The sequence below is a fragment of the Sitophilus oryzae genome, unplaced genomic scaffold (assembly GCF_002938485.1).
Source record: "Sitophilus oryzae breed Bouriz unplaced genomic scaffold, Soryzae_2.0 scaffold_177_pilon_pilon, whole genome shotgun sequence".
Lineage (NCBI taxonomy): Eukaryota > Metazoa > Arthropoda > Insecta > Coleoptera > Curculionidae > Sitophilus > Sitophilus oryzae.
In genome coordinates, this window is record NW_022146479.1 from 1,439,883 (window position 1) to 1,457,848 (window position 17,966).

At 29.5% G+C, this 17,966-nt stretch overlaps 1 protein-coding gene and 1 long non-coding RNA gene across 10 annotated transcripts in view; one reads left to right on the plus strand and one right to left on the minus strand.

Moving 5' to 3' along the window:
* LOC115882517 (formin-binding protein 1-like) overlaps positions 1–13,687 on the plus strand; it is a 117,482-nt gene extending 103,795 nt beyond the window's left edge. For 4 of the 9 annotated variants that reach the window (XM_030900615.1, XM_030900619.1, XM_030900620.1 and 1 more), the window contains 5 exons: positions 881–979; positions 1,109–1,208; positions 1,700–1,783; positions 3,850–4,043; positions 11,112–13,687. In XM_030900615.1, coding sequence (XP_030756475.1) covers positions 881–979; positions 1,109–1,208; positions 1,700–1,783; positions 3,850–4,043; positions 11,112–11,272 — 638 coding nt within the window. In that variant the 3' untranslated portion in view covers positions 11,273–13,687. The remainder of the gene's footprint in view (positions 1–880; positions 980–1,108; positions 1,209–1,699; positions 1,784–3,849; positions 4,044–11,111) is intronic. The other 5 variants (XM_030900616.1, XM_030900623.1, XM_030900617.1 and 2 more) reach the window with 4 other exon arrangements.
* A 1,064-nt stretch (positions 13,688–14,751) lies between these two features.
* LOC115882491 lies at positions 14,752–17,340 on the minus strand. Its single transcript, XR_004050198.1, has 2 exons — positions 16,724–17,340; positions 14,752–15,110 (listed from the first exon to the last, which is right to left on the minus strand). It is a non-coding gene; the product is annotated as an uncharacterized LOC115882491 (long non-coding RNA).
* Positions 17,341–17,966: the final 626 nt, after the last annotated feature.

The window sequence follows — 17,966 nt, forward strand, 5'->3', positions numbered from 1 at the left end:
AAATACTTAAACGTTTGAAAAAAGAGCTCTTAATATGTTCAAATGATGTAGCAAATTTGAAGCTAGGCTTTATCAGGAAATATTACAATATAAATTACACAATGGCAACACTGCATAAAATTCTTTTAAATTTCGTTTGTAGAAAACTGTTTTCTTTTAAATTTATCGCCCTCTGTTATGCAGTAGTGAAACTACCACATCAAAATATCTGATTTGGAGACAGGCTTTTAAAGCCTGTCTCCTTTTGAGACCTACGATTTTATACATGTAACGAGGCTTCTGTTGCGTAGCTAGATATTCTGTGCTATGAGTAATTTTCTAGGTATTTACGAATAATCATAATATGATCATTATCTCTTAATTTCTACCTACAACCCCCTAACAATAACAATAACCTGCAAAAAGAAGTAAAATATAAAATCAGTATATCCAAAATCCATAACAGTTATAACACGTTAACAAAGACTGCTGACTGTTACGTTTTCGAAATCAATAAATATTAGCAATTCGTTTACTGGAATATATTACACATTTTCGAGGCTGCAATCCCGACTTCCCTTGCAAGTCATCAATGTCAGCGTACTGTTACTCTCATAACTGTTATTTATTGGAAGTAACAAATGTAAGTCTGGTAAAAATTGAGACGCGGTGATTACGGATAGTGATCGGTCAATCTTGGCGCACTGATATTTTTATAACAGTTAATTTTTCGAGGTAACAACAGTCACGAACTGTTATTTACAAATAACAGTTGTAAAATCGCATCAATTTTTTTCTTGCTAAAACAGATTGCTGAAATGCAATATACACACACTATAAATCAGTCTTTTAAGTTTACATTTTAAAGATTACTTTTTGCTATTTATATATCTTTCTTTAGCTCAACTCAATGAATGCGGTCACAGGTTAGAAAAACTACATCAAGAACTATTAAGGTATCAAGGGTATCTGGAAGACGCAAATAAAGCTATACAGTCAGGTAGGTAACAAATACAAATACTTCATCTAGATTTACCTTGCTTTAACTAGATCCTTGCCAGCTTGCTAAAGAATAAGGGGGTTTTTAGGTAAAATTTGTAGTTGTAAATCAAAGACATTTCTTTCACAGGTGGACATAACAATTCAGTAACAGGAAGTCCGCGTCTACTAAATGGTGGACCTCGTAGTCATAGGAATAGTGTGAGTGCAACTGAAGATAGTCTGAGCAGGTAAGGAAGAAAATATTAACTTTATTGGTAATTTTGAAAAGTTTTAATTCGTTTGTGGTCTTCAATAATATATTTAATTATGTTAACAGGAGAGTAATAGTAAAAAGTAACTAAGTAAATAGCAGTAGTTAGTAGTTAATTGTTTATTAAATATGTTTGGTTTTATTAATTATTGAATTATTAACTGTAGTAATTTGAAATTTAATAGGACATTGAACTAATCAATAAATAATGTGTTGTTGTTGATGAACAATAATTATAACTTTCATAAGTACATGTACTAATAAGTGATCTTGGAATTAAAATATTTTAAAGATATAAACTTAATTCATTAATAAAAAGCTTCATTCATGGTGAATGAATTAAATTATCGAGGGAATTATAAGACGGTCTATCAAGACGGTTTATTTGAACTACTCTTTTTTTTACGTGTATATTTTCTTTAAGTTGTGAATGAAATTTTACATGATTTTATACGATTTTTGTTCTAGATCAGCAAGTGATAGTAGCGTAACGAATCCGACTTTAAATCATAACAAAAGGAGTGCCCCAGGCACTCCACAATTAAACCATGGGTAAGACATGCCTCTTTCTTTCTGTTTACTCCCTCTGTGGCTTTCTGAATCCTACATTCGCTTCTGTAGCACGTCATTTGTGTCATTAGATCTTTATTAATGCTTCCATCTTCATTCATTAACATAATGTATAGTATAAATGTTAAATTACCCCTAAATCTAGAACTTTTTTTTATTAAAGCATAATTAATAAAGTCAAGATATTATTAAAAAAAAGTCAGAAGGACAACAAAACGCACAATAGAGATGGCTACCTATTCTTAATCTTTATCTTTATAAAACATACATGTGGCTGTTGTGCTTATATTTTTCAATTTAATTATAGAAATATAAGGTAGTGTAATTAAAATTCGTAATATTTCAAAAGAAAGCTTGAATATTTGAAATTTGTTAATTCGATAATTAAGTTTACAGGCACGTTTTTTTATTATTATACTTTTTTTAACTGATAAGAAATAATACATATATGTTCAGCCATCGTTCAACGTCACGTCATATATTGTCTAACAACTCTCTCAATCACTTGCCAACCAGAGGAAAGGGATTGGTGACGTCATTACGGCATTTCGTAAATTACTGCATATTCTTTTTATTAATTGTCATTGTCATATAATATGACACGCCTCGGACATATGACGGACATCGATCAATGTCAAAATTAAAATTTGATTGTTGCTGTAAAACAAAAATTCAATTTTTTTTATTGCAAAAACGCCTCAATGATTTAACCAAAATGATCAAGAGCTCATTGCTAAACTTATAAATTTATAGAACTGATCTCAGGCACACCCTAAAACTCATATTTGACAAATAATGATGATGTAACAGTGAACGATGGCTGAACAGTCTTTATAACTATTTGGGTTTACTGGGTACTAACTGAATATGAAATTATTTGACTAATATAATTCATTTGATGTACATCTATCAACATGTTCAGCTTCTGGACTACGACATTGCGAAAGGTGGTTTCTGTGACATGCTAGTATGTCCTAAAATATAAGTTTGAAAATAGAATATAAATACAAATGTTTTATTTTGCACAACGCTGCAATTTTCTTAATAATTGAATTATAAATACAGCTTCTTATTTTATATTTGTATGATGTGATATACATTGAAACTAACAACTAACCCTATGACAGCTATTGTGTCACGATCAAACCTCGACTGCATATCATATGTCACTGAATAACAAGACAAAGAAAGAGGAGAAATATATGGATCAACAAATTAGTCCAGTTCGTAAAGGGACTTCAGTATGACTCAACCAATATGATGGCACAGCGTAGACCACTTTTACAAAATTTCTTTAGATCAATATATTTTAGGAAACAAAAATAAATTAATTATAAACATATAAACAGTTATTATTTCAACAAAACTTACCTCCTTAATAGCACTTAAGGAACATAAAAGGCCATTACTACCACTTTCCCGTTCAAAATATTTTAATAAGGTTGGGATGACTTTTTTACAACGGCTATTAAGCTGTCTGGTACACTTCGCATTAAAAGAGGTTCTAAAAAGAACAATATTCGACTGCAAGGTCTGCTAGTAAACATTTTTAAGCTTAAAGTATCACAATACAATTCAAGTGTCAAAACGAATGACAATGTCAGGAAATGAATAAATAAATGTGATAACTTGACATGCTTTACAGCAGAGCTACCACCTGAATCTCCAGCGGGAAATTTAAATTCCAGTTAGTCAGCTTGGCGCCGAATATGTCCATGGTTGAAAAGTCCAATTAAACTATCGAGAGAATGATTCCACGTTGTTTAAGCTGGAAGACTTAAGAGTATTGTGAATCTCACTGTGGATTCAAGTCCTGACACACCGTTTTCCAGATTTACATACTTTACAGAAAATGAACAAGAAATAATACATCTACATGATTCCCTTTCTTATGTCTTTAATATATATGTATAGAAATAGTATTCAACTCCCTTCTAGTCTCTTTATTCGATGACATATTCGCCACCATATCTTACCACCAACCCCGTACCTGTCGGCTCTCTTGTTCCTTCCGCTTTCGTTTAATGCGCCCCATGTATTTGACCTAGTTGTTCAAACAGTCCCGAAAGTGGCCTGGGCACGTCGCACACGTCGCTGCACGCGGCCGACTCTGATCCAGACCAAGACCACTACGACGGCAACCACCACGACGCGGACCGGACGGACGGCGATGGGGACGATTACGAACCGGTGCCGGCCATCGGATACTGCAGGGCGCTGTACGCGTTCCAAGGTAAGGATGGTAAGACACACACACTCGATCAGTTTACAGCATGTATTTATTAAACATATAGGGATTGTCTCCTGTTCTCACCATCGCATCGGTTAGATTTGTAACCAAAAAAAAATAGGGAAGCTCGAAATTAGTGGTTTCAATTAGCATAGAAGTTTGTTCCACTATTATTAAGAATGTCAAAATTGGTGGTATAGTCTGTTCTTGACAGTAATAGATGTGTCTGTCATTTTAATTTCAAAGTAGTTTATTTTATTTTATAAAGAAATAAGTTTGTACAACTGGAACGCATAACAGGAAATTAATATATTTAAAATTTGACTGACAAGTCAATTGTGAATTGTGACAAAATATTGTGAAAAAAAACTGTATAAAACTGAAAAAATGTAATCGAGTTATTTTATTAAAAAAAAAACGGTATGTGTTAATACAAAACAAACAAGAACAAAACACTTCATACCCAAAAAATATAAAAAAGAACTATTTCTTACTTTCAAGCTTCAAGAACCCGCATTTATTATTATATTTATCAATATAACTTATGTTCAAATACAAATTTGTAATATTCCACAAGAATAAAGAAAACAACATAAATAAAACAAACTATTTTATTAATAATAACACAAATTTTATACCTTAAAGGTTAATTAATTACCTTTTGACATTATTTTTCTGCAGTACTAAAATCCATTATTTACCTATCGTGTGTTGTCGATATTTTACAGCTACTCCAGTTTTTAGTATATATTTAGTACGATCCTTGTACTATATACGAGATGCACTTATCTACGACGAGATGGTATACAAACTTTATTGATGGTAACTTTATTGGTGTATAAGAGTTTCTGCCTGGGAACCGAGTATTAACTGTAAACCTGTGCTCTGGGTCTACAGTTAATTTTCCCTAGATCTTTCCTCCACTTGACTTCAAAAGACACAAAACACGTAATAACACGAATCAAAATGCATCATCTTCCAAACCGCATTGACATAAGTTGACACAAAATTATAACCTATAATTTGGCAAGACTTTGACAAGCCTCAAAAATCTAAAGGCCAGTTCATACGCATCGGCGTCCCTTTGTCGTTCGTCGTTCCGTCAAACCAATAAAATTGAAATATGATCTGTCATTTTTGAAATAAACCAATAAAACTGGTTAAAAACAACAAGAGACGACGCATGACGGATTTATATTTAAACACATCCATAGTTAACTTAAAAAATATTAGAAACTTTTTTTAGTAAAATAAATAGATTGGTATGGGACGTCATCTGCTTTTGTTCTGTCATCGTCTATCGAAATCTTACCTGAGAAAAAAAACAGAGTATACCGTAAGCCGTTGCTAGGATATTTTATTAATTTTAATTGTGTTTTTGACATTGTGAATGATCGTAACCTGATTAGTCTAAAGTATAATTGAAACCACTAATTTATTCCACTAATTTCTGAATGAGATTCTGAATGAGGTTATACAGAGTGTCCCCATCAGGCTGAGCGTGCATTAGAAATTTCTAGAGACCTACAATACCTAGATCGGAGATTTTTGCACATCATTGTTTCACAACGAGATCTATCGATTAAAAATATTTTCAATATGGCGGCACTTCCGGAAATACCGGAAGCTGACAGAAACTTTCTTATTTTAAATGGTTGCCCCCGTTTTTTATTATATAATTAAATTATCTGTAAAATTTTATGAATTTTGAGATTAAACACTCTATACCTAACATTAACCGTTTTTGAGAAAAAAATATTTAAAATTTTTGGACGAAAAAAACTGCCTGTCAAGAAAATGTGTATAGGCTAAACGTCAAATTTAGTGATTACCACAGCCACTGACATAAAGAGAAGACACGTGGCTATCTATTTCAAAAATGAAAGTTCGAATGTCATATAACAATGGCCGGAGCTGTCATGGAATTGAGCGATTAAAAAATTATGGTATATAGTTTTTTTTTCAAATGGAAACCCATTTTTTTATGTCACTAGTGAAAAGGTTTTGCAATTCGTTACTTTTTGCCTATACATATTCTTGTACCTAAAATAAATCGTTCTTAAGTTATTTAAGATTTAGTTTTAAAGCGTATATTTTCTTGATTGAAAAAGTGGTTTTCCATTTGAAAAAAATGAGTTATGATAATTTTTAATCGTTCAATTCCATGACAGCTGCGGCCATTATTATATGACATTCGAACAATTTAATTTTTGAAATAGATAGCCACATGTCTTTTCTTTATGTCACAGTGGCTATCACTAAATATGACTTTTATGCTATACACATTTTTTTGACACAGTTTTTTCGTCCAAAAATTTTCAATATTTTTTTTCTCAAAGACGATTAATGTTAGGTATAGAGTATTATTTAACATCAATATTCATAGAATTTAAATATTAATTAATATAAATACGATATTAAAATATTCAGTTATACTTCGAAATTCTTTATTTTTCTATTCTATCGGCTGTTGCAACAAGTTGATAATTGTGTATTATTTATAAGCTAGCTCAAAAATTATTTTGTTTTTTAGCAAGTAGCAATTTGAAAGTTGTTTTGTAGAAAAGTACAAATTTCGACCTTCTGTAGTATTTTTACATGCATGTGAATAAGTAGAACCAAATAATTTGTACCCAAAATTATAGATATTATTACACGTGTTGAGTGTACATTCTATTTCTAGATTTTGAATTCATTAACGTTTAAAGTATTTTCTTGTATATTATCACTTTATATTGTTGATTAAATTGTTATTTCCAAATTCCAACAATTTTTTTTCTTCAAAATCATAGAATAGCATCTTGTGTGATAGAAAAATATTAAAATAACTTAAAACAGAATTTAAATAATTAAACAATATTATTTGTGTCACAATCCTGTGAAACATTACTAAGATTTATTACTAAAAAGTAAAATAATTTACTTCGTTATCATGCAAAACGAAATAAAAACACAAAATTATGTTAATGTAATACTTGGTAATACCGTGAGACTGTTAATATATTTTAATTCACATTACTTATTCCAAAACCCGTATACAAATTCGAAACTTCCGTTATTTGGTGAAATTATCACTAATAACAGAAATTATATTATCGATTCTTTAAATATTTGCATCAATAATGAGGTGAAATCTTGCGTGATATATGGGTGTTTTGCTATATTAAAATTTACTGATTTTTATTATAAAGTTAAAAACACGTAATCAAAAGAAGAAGAATATGTACGATATATAGAAAAAAAAAACAAAAACGTTGTATTATTCAATTAAAAGATATATAAAAAGTGAAGGCCCCCACAAACGCTCAGTATTTTCGTACAGGCCGCCTGTGCAAACCTGATTTGTGCAGGCATATTTACGATATGCAGGGTGTCCCAGAAATAAGTGCAAGAATTTTAAGGGGTGGTAGATCTCGATTTTATGAATGAAATCTGTGATGATTTCAGAAAATTGCGATCCCCTTACCGTTGCCCCGTTGTTTCAGACCCGTTTGTCAGACTGTAGTACAGGTTAAACTGCGCAAAAACTGGCCTACACAGTTAGCCTGTACAGGGTGGGTCAAATTCGACGCTTTTAAATGGAAACACCCTTTTCTGTAGGAGATAGACAAAAACTAATATCGGTGTCTGGAGCTCAATTTTTGTCAAAGACATGATGGTGAAAACCGCATAACTAATAACTTTTTTGCTATGGAATATGTTGTATTTTTATGAAAACCTTTCCAAAGCACCTTTTTACGTAGAATTTAATGGTTTAAGTATAATTTTTGTAAAATTAATAATTTAAGAATTACCAACAGAAAATTTGATTTTTTATATGGGACACCCTGTATATTTTTAGTTTATTGAAAAGAATTTAAAATTACCTTTCCAAAAATATAACACACTTGATATTTTGCTCGATTCCTCTTCGAGATATAGAGTATATAAAAATTTGCCCGCTTTAAATAAGTAGGCTTTGAACGGCACCGGCTATGATTTAAAAAAAATTGACAAAAAATTCAAGCTGTGAGCATCAGTTAAAACGAAAATAATATTTGTTATGAGAGATGCAGAATTTTATAACAATTTAAAATATATTTAACCAACATAAACACATTTAAACTATATCTAATAACAATAAAAATAAATAGCAAACCAAGACATGAGATTTTGCTACAGGTGTTTGACATATCAACCGTCTTCTGTTATGGACAGACGGGGCAGTTTTTGAACATTTCTCGCGGAATTCATTAACTCAGTAGGGGTGAAAGGTGCCCTCTCATAACTGCTAAGTATTTCTAATTCTTGTCTAGATTATACGGAATAAGGAACCTTTATTCTTCAGCAAATATATCCATAGGATTAGATCCATGGGCACTAAGTCAGGCGGCCTCGACGGCCAACGGCTGGGATCTTGATTAGCTATTCAATTATTCTTGAAATTGGCTGCAAAAATTTGCTGATAACTTCAGCGTTCAGAGGCGGTGCGTCGTCATGCTGGAAAAATATGTTTTCGAGTTCCATTAAGGGCATAACAGCAATAAGGGATCCAAAGCCTACTAGTTAAAAGTGGCGAACTTTTAAAAATTCTGTATTTCGAAGGGGATTATAACAAAATATCAGGTGTGCTATATTTTTGGAAAGGTAATTTTAAATTCTTTACTGTTAATTAAAAATATAGGGGGTGTCCCAAATAAAAAATCAATTTTTCTGTTGATAACTCTTAAATTATTAATTTTATAAAAATGATACTTAAACCATTAAATTCTACGTAAAAAGGTGCTTTAGAAATGTTTTCATAGAAATACAAAATTTTCCATAGCAAAAAAGTTACAGCGATTTGTTAAAAATGCACATTTTTGAAAAACACCCCGTAACTCCGAAACGGTAACAGATATTGATGTGCGGTTTTCTCCATCATGTTTTTGATGAAAATTGAGCTCCAGACACCGATATTAGTTTTCGTCTATCTCCTATAGAAAAGGGTGTTTCCATTTAAAAGCGTCGAATTTCACCCACCCTGTACAGGGTAAGTCAACGATAGAGTAAAGTCCATTATCTCATTTGTTTCGAGGTTTACAAAAAAAATATTAAATGTTATAAGGACGGTTAAGATACGTATTTTAAAATTGTTATAGAGTATACAGGGTGCTTCAAAAAAGTGTGGCGAATATATCATATGTTTTTTTAAATGCAACACCCTATTTTTTATTTTAATTTTAGATTCTGCGTAAAATTCCATAACTTTTTTATATGTAATGTTATATACCTAAAATTATAGTTTTTGTAATATTTAAATGTGTTTAAACAAATGTTAGATTGCAGTGCGATAAAAAATTGTTAGTGATGCCATTGATTAAGTTGGACAACTAAAATTTGGTAGGAGAATTTTATAGAGATATAGAAAAACAACTATGTAAAGATATTGTAAAAAAAAGATATAGGTAAAGATAAGATTGTAAGACAAAATATATTTATGAACTTGAACTATTTAAAATTAAGAAATTTCAAATTTTTTAAATGGTACACCCTATATATTATCATTTTTTCTGATAGATTTTACAAAAACCTTCAACTTTTATTAAGTATGTCATATACCTATTTTTAATAGTTTGCGATTTATTCCATTTTTTTCTATTTTTACCCATATTTTTAATACAATTACGCTATAACATCATAGTTACCATGACAAAAAATAATAATTATCAAAATTTCATGTCTGTTAACAAGTTAAGATCAAAATTTGAATTTTAGTTTAATTTGTGTAATAAGTATAAATGGTACAAATAATAGTTACAGATTTTCCTGAAATTAATTAGTCAATGTGACTGATTATACACGAACAAGCCAAGAAAAACATATTTTTTAGTTCAGTACTATATATTATATAGTACTTTGCTAATATACTACTATAAGAATAGATGTACTATACTTACTTTGCTACTATAAGAATAGATATAGATTATCTAGAAAACATATTCAGTGTGTAATGGGGACGGTTTCACGGTAGTAGTAATATTGGATATTGGCTTTTGATGAATTATAAACCAGAATTACTACGAGAAAAAAGTTTACTGTATGTCGAAGAAAATTCCTATATCAGTAGTCTTCAACAATTAGGTAATCTAGTATTACCCTGATCTGTGGCTATTCGCCCCGACGCCGACGGAAGATCCAATTGTCATCTTTCATAATATTGAAATACACCAAGAAACTCAGGACTGCGATTTTAATTTATTTGAGTAAAGTTAATAATTATTAAGCTACTTGTTAAAGATAAGTAATAAATAGTTTTGTTTTGTCATGGCAACTATGATTTTATAGAGTAATTGTATTAAAAATATGGGTAAAAATAGAAAAAATTAGAATAAATCGCAAACTATTAAAAATAGGTATATGACATAGGTACTTAATAAAAGTTGAAGAGTTTTGCAAAATCTATCAGAAAAAATGATAATATATAGGATGTCCCGTTTAAAAAATTAGAGATTTTTTAATTTTAAGTAGTTGAAATTCGTAAATATATTTTGAGCACCCTGTATCATTTAACTAAAATATTTTTACACATATCTTTTTTTCATCTCTATAAAACTCTCCTACCAAATTTTGGTTCTCCAACTTCAGAAACGGCACCACTGACAATTTTTTACCACACTGCAGTTTAACATTTGTTTAAACAAATTGAAATATTACAAAAACTATTAATTCTAGGTATATAATATTATATATAAAAAAGTTATGGAATTTTACGCACAATCTAAAAATAAAATAAAAAATAGGGTATTGCATTTAAAAAAACATATGTTATATCCGCCACACTTTTTGAAGCTATTAGTATACTCTATAATAATTTTAAAATGTGTATCTTAACCTTCCCTATAACTTTTATATTTAAATTTTTTTGTAAACCTCGAAACAAATGAGATAATGGACTTCACTCGATTGTTGACTCACCCAGTACTAAAGAAAGGAGCTTCTGTGGGGGCTCTAATAGCAGAAATAATCGAACGATGCTAATGTTTGTTACTTTTAAAAAAAAATCTACAATAATAAATTTAAAAAAAATATTTATTATCAACTGAAAATTTCTTCTTTCAGCTTCCAGTGAGGGGAGCATACCCATCGCCCAAGATGAAGAGCTCCATTTGATAGAATTAGACCAAGGCGATGGCTGGACCAGAGTAAGAAGATTGGAAGGAGAATTCGATGAAGGTTTCGTACCGACATCTTACATAGAGACTACGCTATTCAATACTTAGAAAAACTACTGTGCATTTCTGTTAAAGTGTTTTCATTAACTGCTTGAATGTTCGCAGCGCGTCATTTAGTGAAATCAATTTCATTCGGTTTTCAGTTAATTTTTTGAAATACTATCTATAGTGAACAATCTACATAAATAATTCTTCATCTAAATAGGACTAAGTGTGATGAGATTAGAGTGGATGAATGTTCTCTGCACAAAGATAACTAACACCATTTTCGGTTAGACAAGTATTCTTTTTTGTGATATAGTTCACAGTTTTTATTGGACATTCGTTTTGCAATATATTTTAGATAGTTTATATATATTTATCACAGATGTTAGATGTTTTATACCAGACAATTTATTTTACAAAACACTTTTATGAGCACCTATTTAAGAGAGACCTTGTTCAAATAAATATTTGAAATTTACTGAAGAAACTTTAAATATCTTTGAGATTCTTCTCCACATTATTCTTGTCAAATAAAATGTCAGATATAAAACCGCTAATAATGGGACAAGATGTGTAATGATTACCAGTAGTATGTAATTAAACCAACATCATACTATTCCAACCATAGTAGATAGAACTGTATAGAGTAGGTTGTGAAGACTTTTCTTAAGGAAGATTCGTTTTTAGTAAGTGTTAACATCTTGTCCGTATCTAACCTGTTAATGTAGTAAACAATCAAATGTAAAATTAAGTATTTTTGTTATTATTTCCTTCCAAGATTTGTCTGTTCAGTTTTTTGGGTCTAAACAATTCAGAAAAAAAATCTTTTTATTTAAATGATGAAAACGTTAACTGAAAATAGCTACTTTCCATTTTTACAATTTCTTCTCTTCACGATTATAGTAAATAACAGTGATTAAAAACTCTCTAAGAAGTATAGCAACAAATTTAGCGAGATCGTGAAGGGGTTTCAATATGGCTGACTTCTGGTCATCGAATGAATATGTAAACACTAGTAGTTATGTCCCTCCTTTAATATATGTATATAAAAATAGTATTTGAAACAATATACTTAAATATACTTCAAAACTTCAACTTATGGACTTAAAATCATCTAAACAAGTTAAATGGGGAGTAGCTACTTTATGTTAAATTTCATTTGTTATATCAAATATCAACTGTTGATTGGTCATATTCCTTCAAATTATATTTACGTCCAATTATTTTCTATGTATTTTGCTTAAGTATATGTTGAAAGGGCACTAAACATGTTCCTTTTGCTTAGCACAATTTTATAGGAATATATAGAGGTTAAGATTCAGGGTGGCCCGAACTAATAATAATAAAGGTATTTACGGTATTGAGTATCAATCAAATAATGTGCGTCACCCTGTATATGCTTTGTTGTTGCATTTACGTGAAATCGATTTTTCTCATATGCATTAGGCGATCACTGTTTTTTTTGTATACTTTAAATAGTTAAAGGAAACATTAATTGCCACTTAGGTTATTCTATTTTTTTTTGTAAATACGTGCTCATTATAATTTACTAAAAATATTATTAAATAGTTGTCATTTTGGAATTTTGTAACATATATTTAGCGTATTTAAAAATCTATTTTATACACTATACACAAATATAGTAATTTATTTTTTCGCCATACTTTTCTTATGTTTGTTGGTAAATATTAATAAATATTTGCCAAATTGTGAGAAAGAAAATCGTTGCTCATATGATCTATACCAAATTCATTTTAGTTGTCTATAACTTTTAAGGGCAAGGAAACTACTAATAATTTGCTGCAAATTATTTTTGCAAAATGTAACAGCGTTATTTAAACCTTATAAAATTTACAAGATTACAGTAAAAAAATGGCGTCGCAATAGCCTTTGAATTGAAAATTGATGATAATTTTTTTTATTTTTTCTGAATCGCATATTAACTTTATACGATTTTTTATGTCAGTTTTTAATAAATGACATATAGAGGTGTTAGAAATTAATATCGATGGCAATTTCAGAGGCTACTATAACGCCTTTTTTCGATCACCATTTTGCGTTTAATCTAAGATCTTAACAATTATAATTTTTTTAAAGAGTTTACATTTTGCAATTTTCTCATGTTTAATAAATTTTTTCAATATAATATTCATACAAAAAAACATGTTAGTTTTCATATCATTAAATCATTATTTCGCCAAATCGCATATCCAATCAAACATTTCATAAATCTAGGATTAAAAAAATGTATTCTATTTAATCATGTTTAGCTTAAGCTTTATGGATATTTTGACACATAATCAGGTATGCCAGAAACCTGTAAAAATTAAAAAATATATATTCGAAAATGTGCTGATTTGATTGCTAAAAAATTGTCCTTGAAAGTTTTCAAAATTTGAAAAATGAACTTGCTCTGATATTTATAATCTGTGTTTGTATATGACTGAAATTATATAAAAAATATACCATTATAAAATTTGCTTTTATTTCATTTTCATTCATAATTCATGTCTTAATTTCCTGCACATATGTATACAGGGTAATTCCTGTAAGTCGGTCATGCTTTCAGGGAATAATAGAGGACGTCGACATATTAATTTTTATATAGCACACTATGGGTCGGAAATATCTCTTACGTAAGATACAGGGTATTAAAGTTTTTGAAGAGTTCGTTATAAACTGTAATTATAGGAGTCTACCTAACAGAGCGACAATTTAAATGTAAAAAGAAGAGGTTTTAGTTTCAACCATCAGCTAATTTTTGCAAAAAAATAGTACGCCACTGATAAAAAATACAATTTTTAGAGTTTTTTTTATTTACTCGGTTTATTTCCAAGCAAAAATGTCTCTTGCACATAGACTTAGAATAAAATATAGACTGAGCATCTCATTCATAAATAGCTGGAAGATGCGGACAGACAACGTCTTGTTATTGTTGTGTTATTGTTTTTGGCTCTAACGAGTGCGACACGAGCGATAGATAGGCTGTCTCCGTCGTAACGGTCGTTTCCTGACGGCTCTGCCGCCCAACACAACACTGTCTTTTGTTTCTTCAGTGCACCTGCACTCTCCGTATCATAGGCGGGTATTTTTTTTAATTTTAATGAAGCTATAATTCAATTAAAAATATATCGTATTTAAACTTTTTTATATTATTAAGATTTAGGATAAAGAAAATAGTTTAATATAAAGCAAAGTTTAGGACTTAGAAAAAAAATACGTCTAGAGTCTAAAAACGATAAAAATAATAAAGTACGTGTTATAGAAGAAATTTTAATAATCGAAATTATTTAATTTTTGAAATTGATGATAAATTATTAATTTAATAAAATATTAATTTTAGTCAAACATTTACAACTCTAATATTAATCAAAACAGGATCTATTCTATAGATATAATAGAACAGAAAGAGAAAAAACTTTATAATTGTTTAATTTTTTTTTCCGGTAAAAGTGATGTCTTATTATGTAAATTAGAAAAAACAGGAATCTGTTCCATTAAAGCAAGCTTTTAGGAAGTGAATAAAATGAAAACTACATTTATTTAACTCGTTACTGTCTTTATTATAGAGTAAGTATAATAATGGTAATGGTGACTATACTTTATTCAATGGAAATATGCACCAAATTCAAACAAATATAAAAGGCATGAGTATAAACAGTATTACTACAGTAATATTGAACATTGGTTCAAAAATATTACATTAATATAATACAATATTACTGTAGGTATTACTGTCAACGTGCAAGCTTGTTTGAAGCTTGATGTATTTGTATGCGCTTGGTACATCTTGGCGTTGGAAAATGTATAGAAAATTATTAAGAAAAACTAGTACGTAATGGGGGATATCTTGATATACAGAGTGGTCGGAATTGTATTCAGGAAACTTTGGCAGCATAATCTGCAAATAAAATCAGTAAAAAAAATAGTATAAATTTATGTCCTAAAATGCTTCGTTTCAGAGATACAGAGTGTAGAAATTTCATTTTTATTTCGCTTTTTTCCAAATAATTTATGAAGAATGTATTGATTAATTCGTTTCCAAATATCTTGAGAACTATACTTGTGGCGAGTGTCAACAAGAGACCTTATTAAGTAAAAAACGTTGGAAATGTAAATTTTTCTCAGTAGTTTTATATAGATACAGACAAAAAGTATTACTCTTCAAATAACTTAAAAAATATGTAGGTGGCGCCCCCTATTAGTAAAAGTCAAATTGACATCTAAATCTAATTTTTCATGTCAAAAAACTCCCAAACGCCAATTTTCGTCCAAATATTGACGTCACTTCAGAAATTATTTGGAAAAAAATCGAAATAAAAATGAAACTTCTACACCCTGTATCTCCGAAACGAAGCATTTTAAAAACTTACAAGTTCATTTTTTTAGAAAGCCAATGCAACATTTCTGAGTTTCAAATAAAGATAAAAAACAGTAAAACATATAATAATAATATGTAAATTATTTTCTTGGATACATACATATATGGCAAATAATAACAGATTGTTTTATTAAAGATTTACGTTTTGGTTAATTCTAAAACTATCTTCAGATTATATGTGATATTACTTAAGTGATATTACATTATAAAAGAAAAAATGAAAATTATACCTTATAATCGAAAAAAAACGGCGTCAGCGATGGCTATGAAATGAAGATCGCTGTCATTTTATATGTAAAATTATATGGAGTATGTATCGATGGTTTTTTCCAAGCCAACTGGACGCCGTTTTTTTCGATCATACGGTATTACAAATTAATAATAGATTAACAGTCGAGAAAAAAAAAGAAAAAACTCTAGGTAAGTACTGGATAAATTTTAAAATGGCATATTTATTTTATCTTTGTTTAATATAAAAAAAACGAAATATCTACCTGGTTTACATAACCCTGTATAATTTGTGAAATAATAATGGACAAAAATGCAAGCGGTAAGAAAAATATTTACAAAAAATATGTACTTGTTTACATTTCTGGACCATTGTTCGTCATTTTTGTTATCATAATGGTGACCCTATCATAAAAACGTAGTTATTTCTATACCTGATGTGAAACTATAGGGAAAAAGTAATGTTTGTAAAATATTTTAGTCTTGAAAAAAAATAAGGAATGTTTGGTATTTTAAAATGTTTGGTAGCTTGTAATTTTTTCGACTTTCTCGATTGTTTATAGTTTATAATAAGCCTTAAAAATTGTTGTTTCATAATGGAATATCATTCTGGAATTCCTGTATGTTATTTTAGATTCTAAGGATGGTTTTAGAATAAAAAGAAACACATTTTTCATAAAAAAAAGCATTAAATTAACCAATGCCCAAGAAAATAATGTGTCTACTTCTTATGTACTTAATAATGTATCTACTCGTTATATTAATAACGAGGTTAGTAAGAACCTTTACGTAAATGATAAATATAAAAAATACAGATTTTCCAGGGTTTATAATTTACTAAATTATTATCTAAATAAGCGCCTTTCTACAACGCCACTGACGCCAAAATAGTAAATTTGACTTACCTGTGGAATGTTGTTCCAGGACTTAAATAGTCCAATTTCTTACAAATTTGGCACTGACGAACCATGTTTTTAAATAAAAAGTAATCAAAATAAACACTAAACCGACACTACACACTAAGAAAATCGAATCCAAAAAAATACAAAATCAAAACATCCAATAAAAACAATAAAATAGCCATGGCGAAACTGTGACAACAAGGTTTTACGACACGTGCTTTACTCTACTATGGCTCTACTACGAGAGAATAAAGAATGAACAGGCGACCCGGCGATTGATGGGTGTTGCCAAATTGTAAAGAATTTGTCATTTTTAAATAGTCTCCGACTTATAATTTAGTAGTATAGGGACTATTTAATACATCTTTCTACTATTAAACACTACTTTATTAAAATACAGTTTTAATATCTCAATATATGTGTATAACAACAAAAAAAATATTAATAATATTTTAGACGTGACAACATAGGCTGGAGGCGAAAGACTCAGACGGCCGAGGTCAGCTGCACCCAGGAGTAAACATGTTTACAAAAATTAATATTGGACCGCGCTTAAATGTAAATAGTGTAGTCTATATTTTATTCTAAGTCTATGCTCTTGCAACTTCCTCCTATCTACACCATTTTGTCACAATTTAAAAATAAATACATTTTTTAATGAGAATGTTAAATACAGCGAATTATAACTAGAGGGCAGAAAATACATACGCATCGTCAGCTCCCGTTATCACTTACGTGTGAATTTAAATTGGCCAAGATTTAGCTCCTTTGAAAAAATAATTTGAATTTAAACTAGAATTTTTTTTATTGTTAATAATAAAATTCTTAGTTTTAAGGTAGCTATAATAATTCGCAAATTTAAGGTTCCCATTAAAAAAAATTATTTATTTTTAAATTGTGACAAAGTGGTGTTAGATAGGAGAAAGTTGCAAGAGACATTTTTTCTTGGAACTAAACCAAGTAAATAAAAAAACTCCGAAATTTTTATTTTCATCAGTGGCGTACTTTTTTTTTGAAAAAATTACCCGATGCGTATCACATCTACGCCACTGGTTGAAACTAAAACCTCTTCTTTTTACATTTAAAGTGTCTCTGTTAGGCAGACTCCTATAATTAAATTTTATAACGATACCTTCAACTGTTAAAAAACTATTAATCTTTAATTTTTCAAAAACTTTAACACCCTGTATCTTGCGTAAGAGGCATTTCCGAGCCATAGTGTGCTATATCAAAATTAATATTTCGA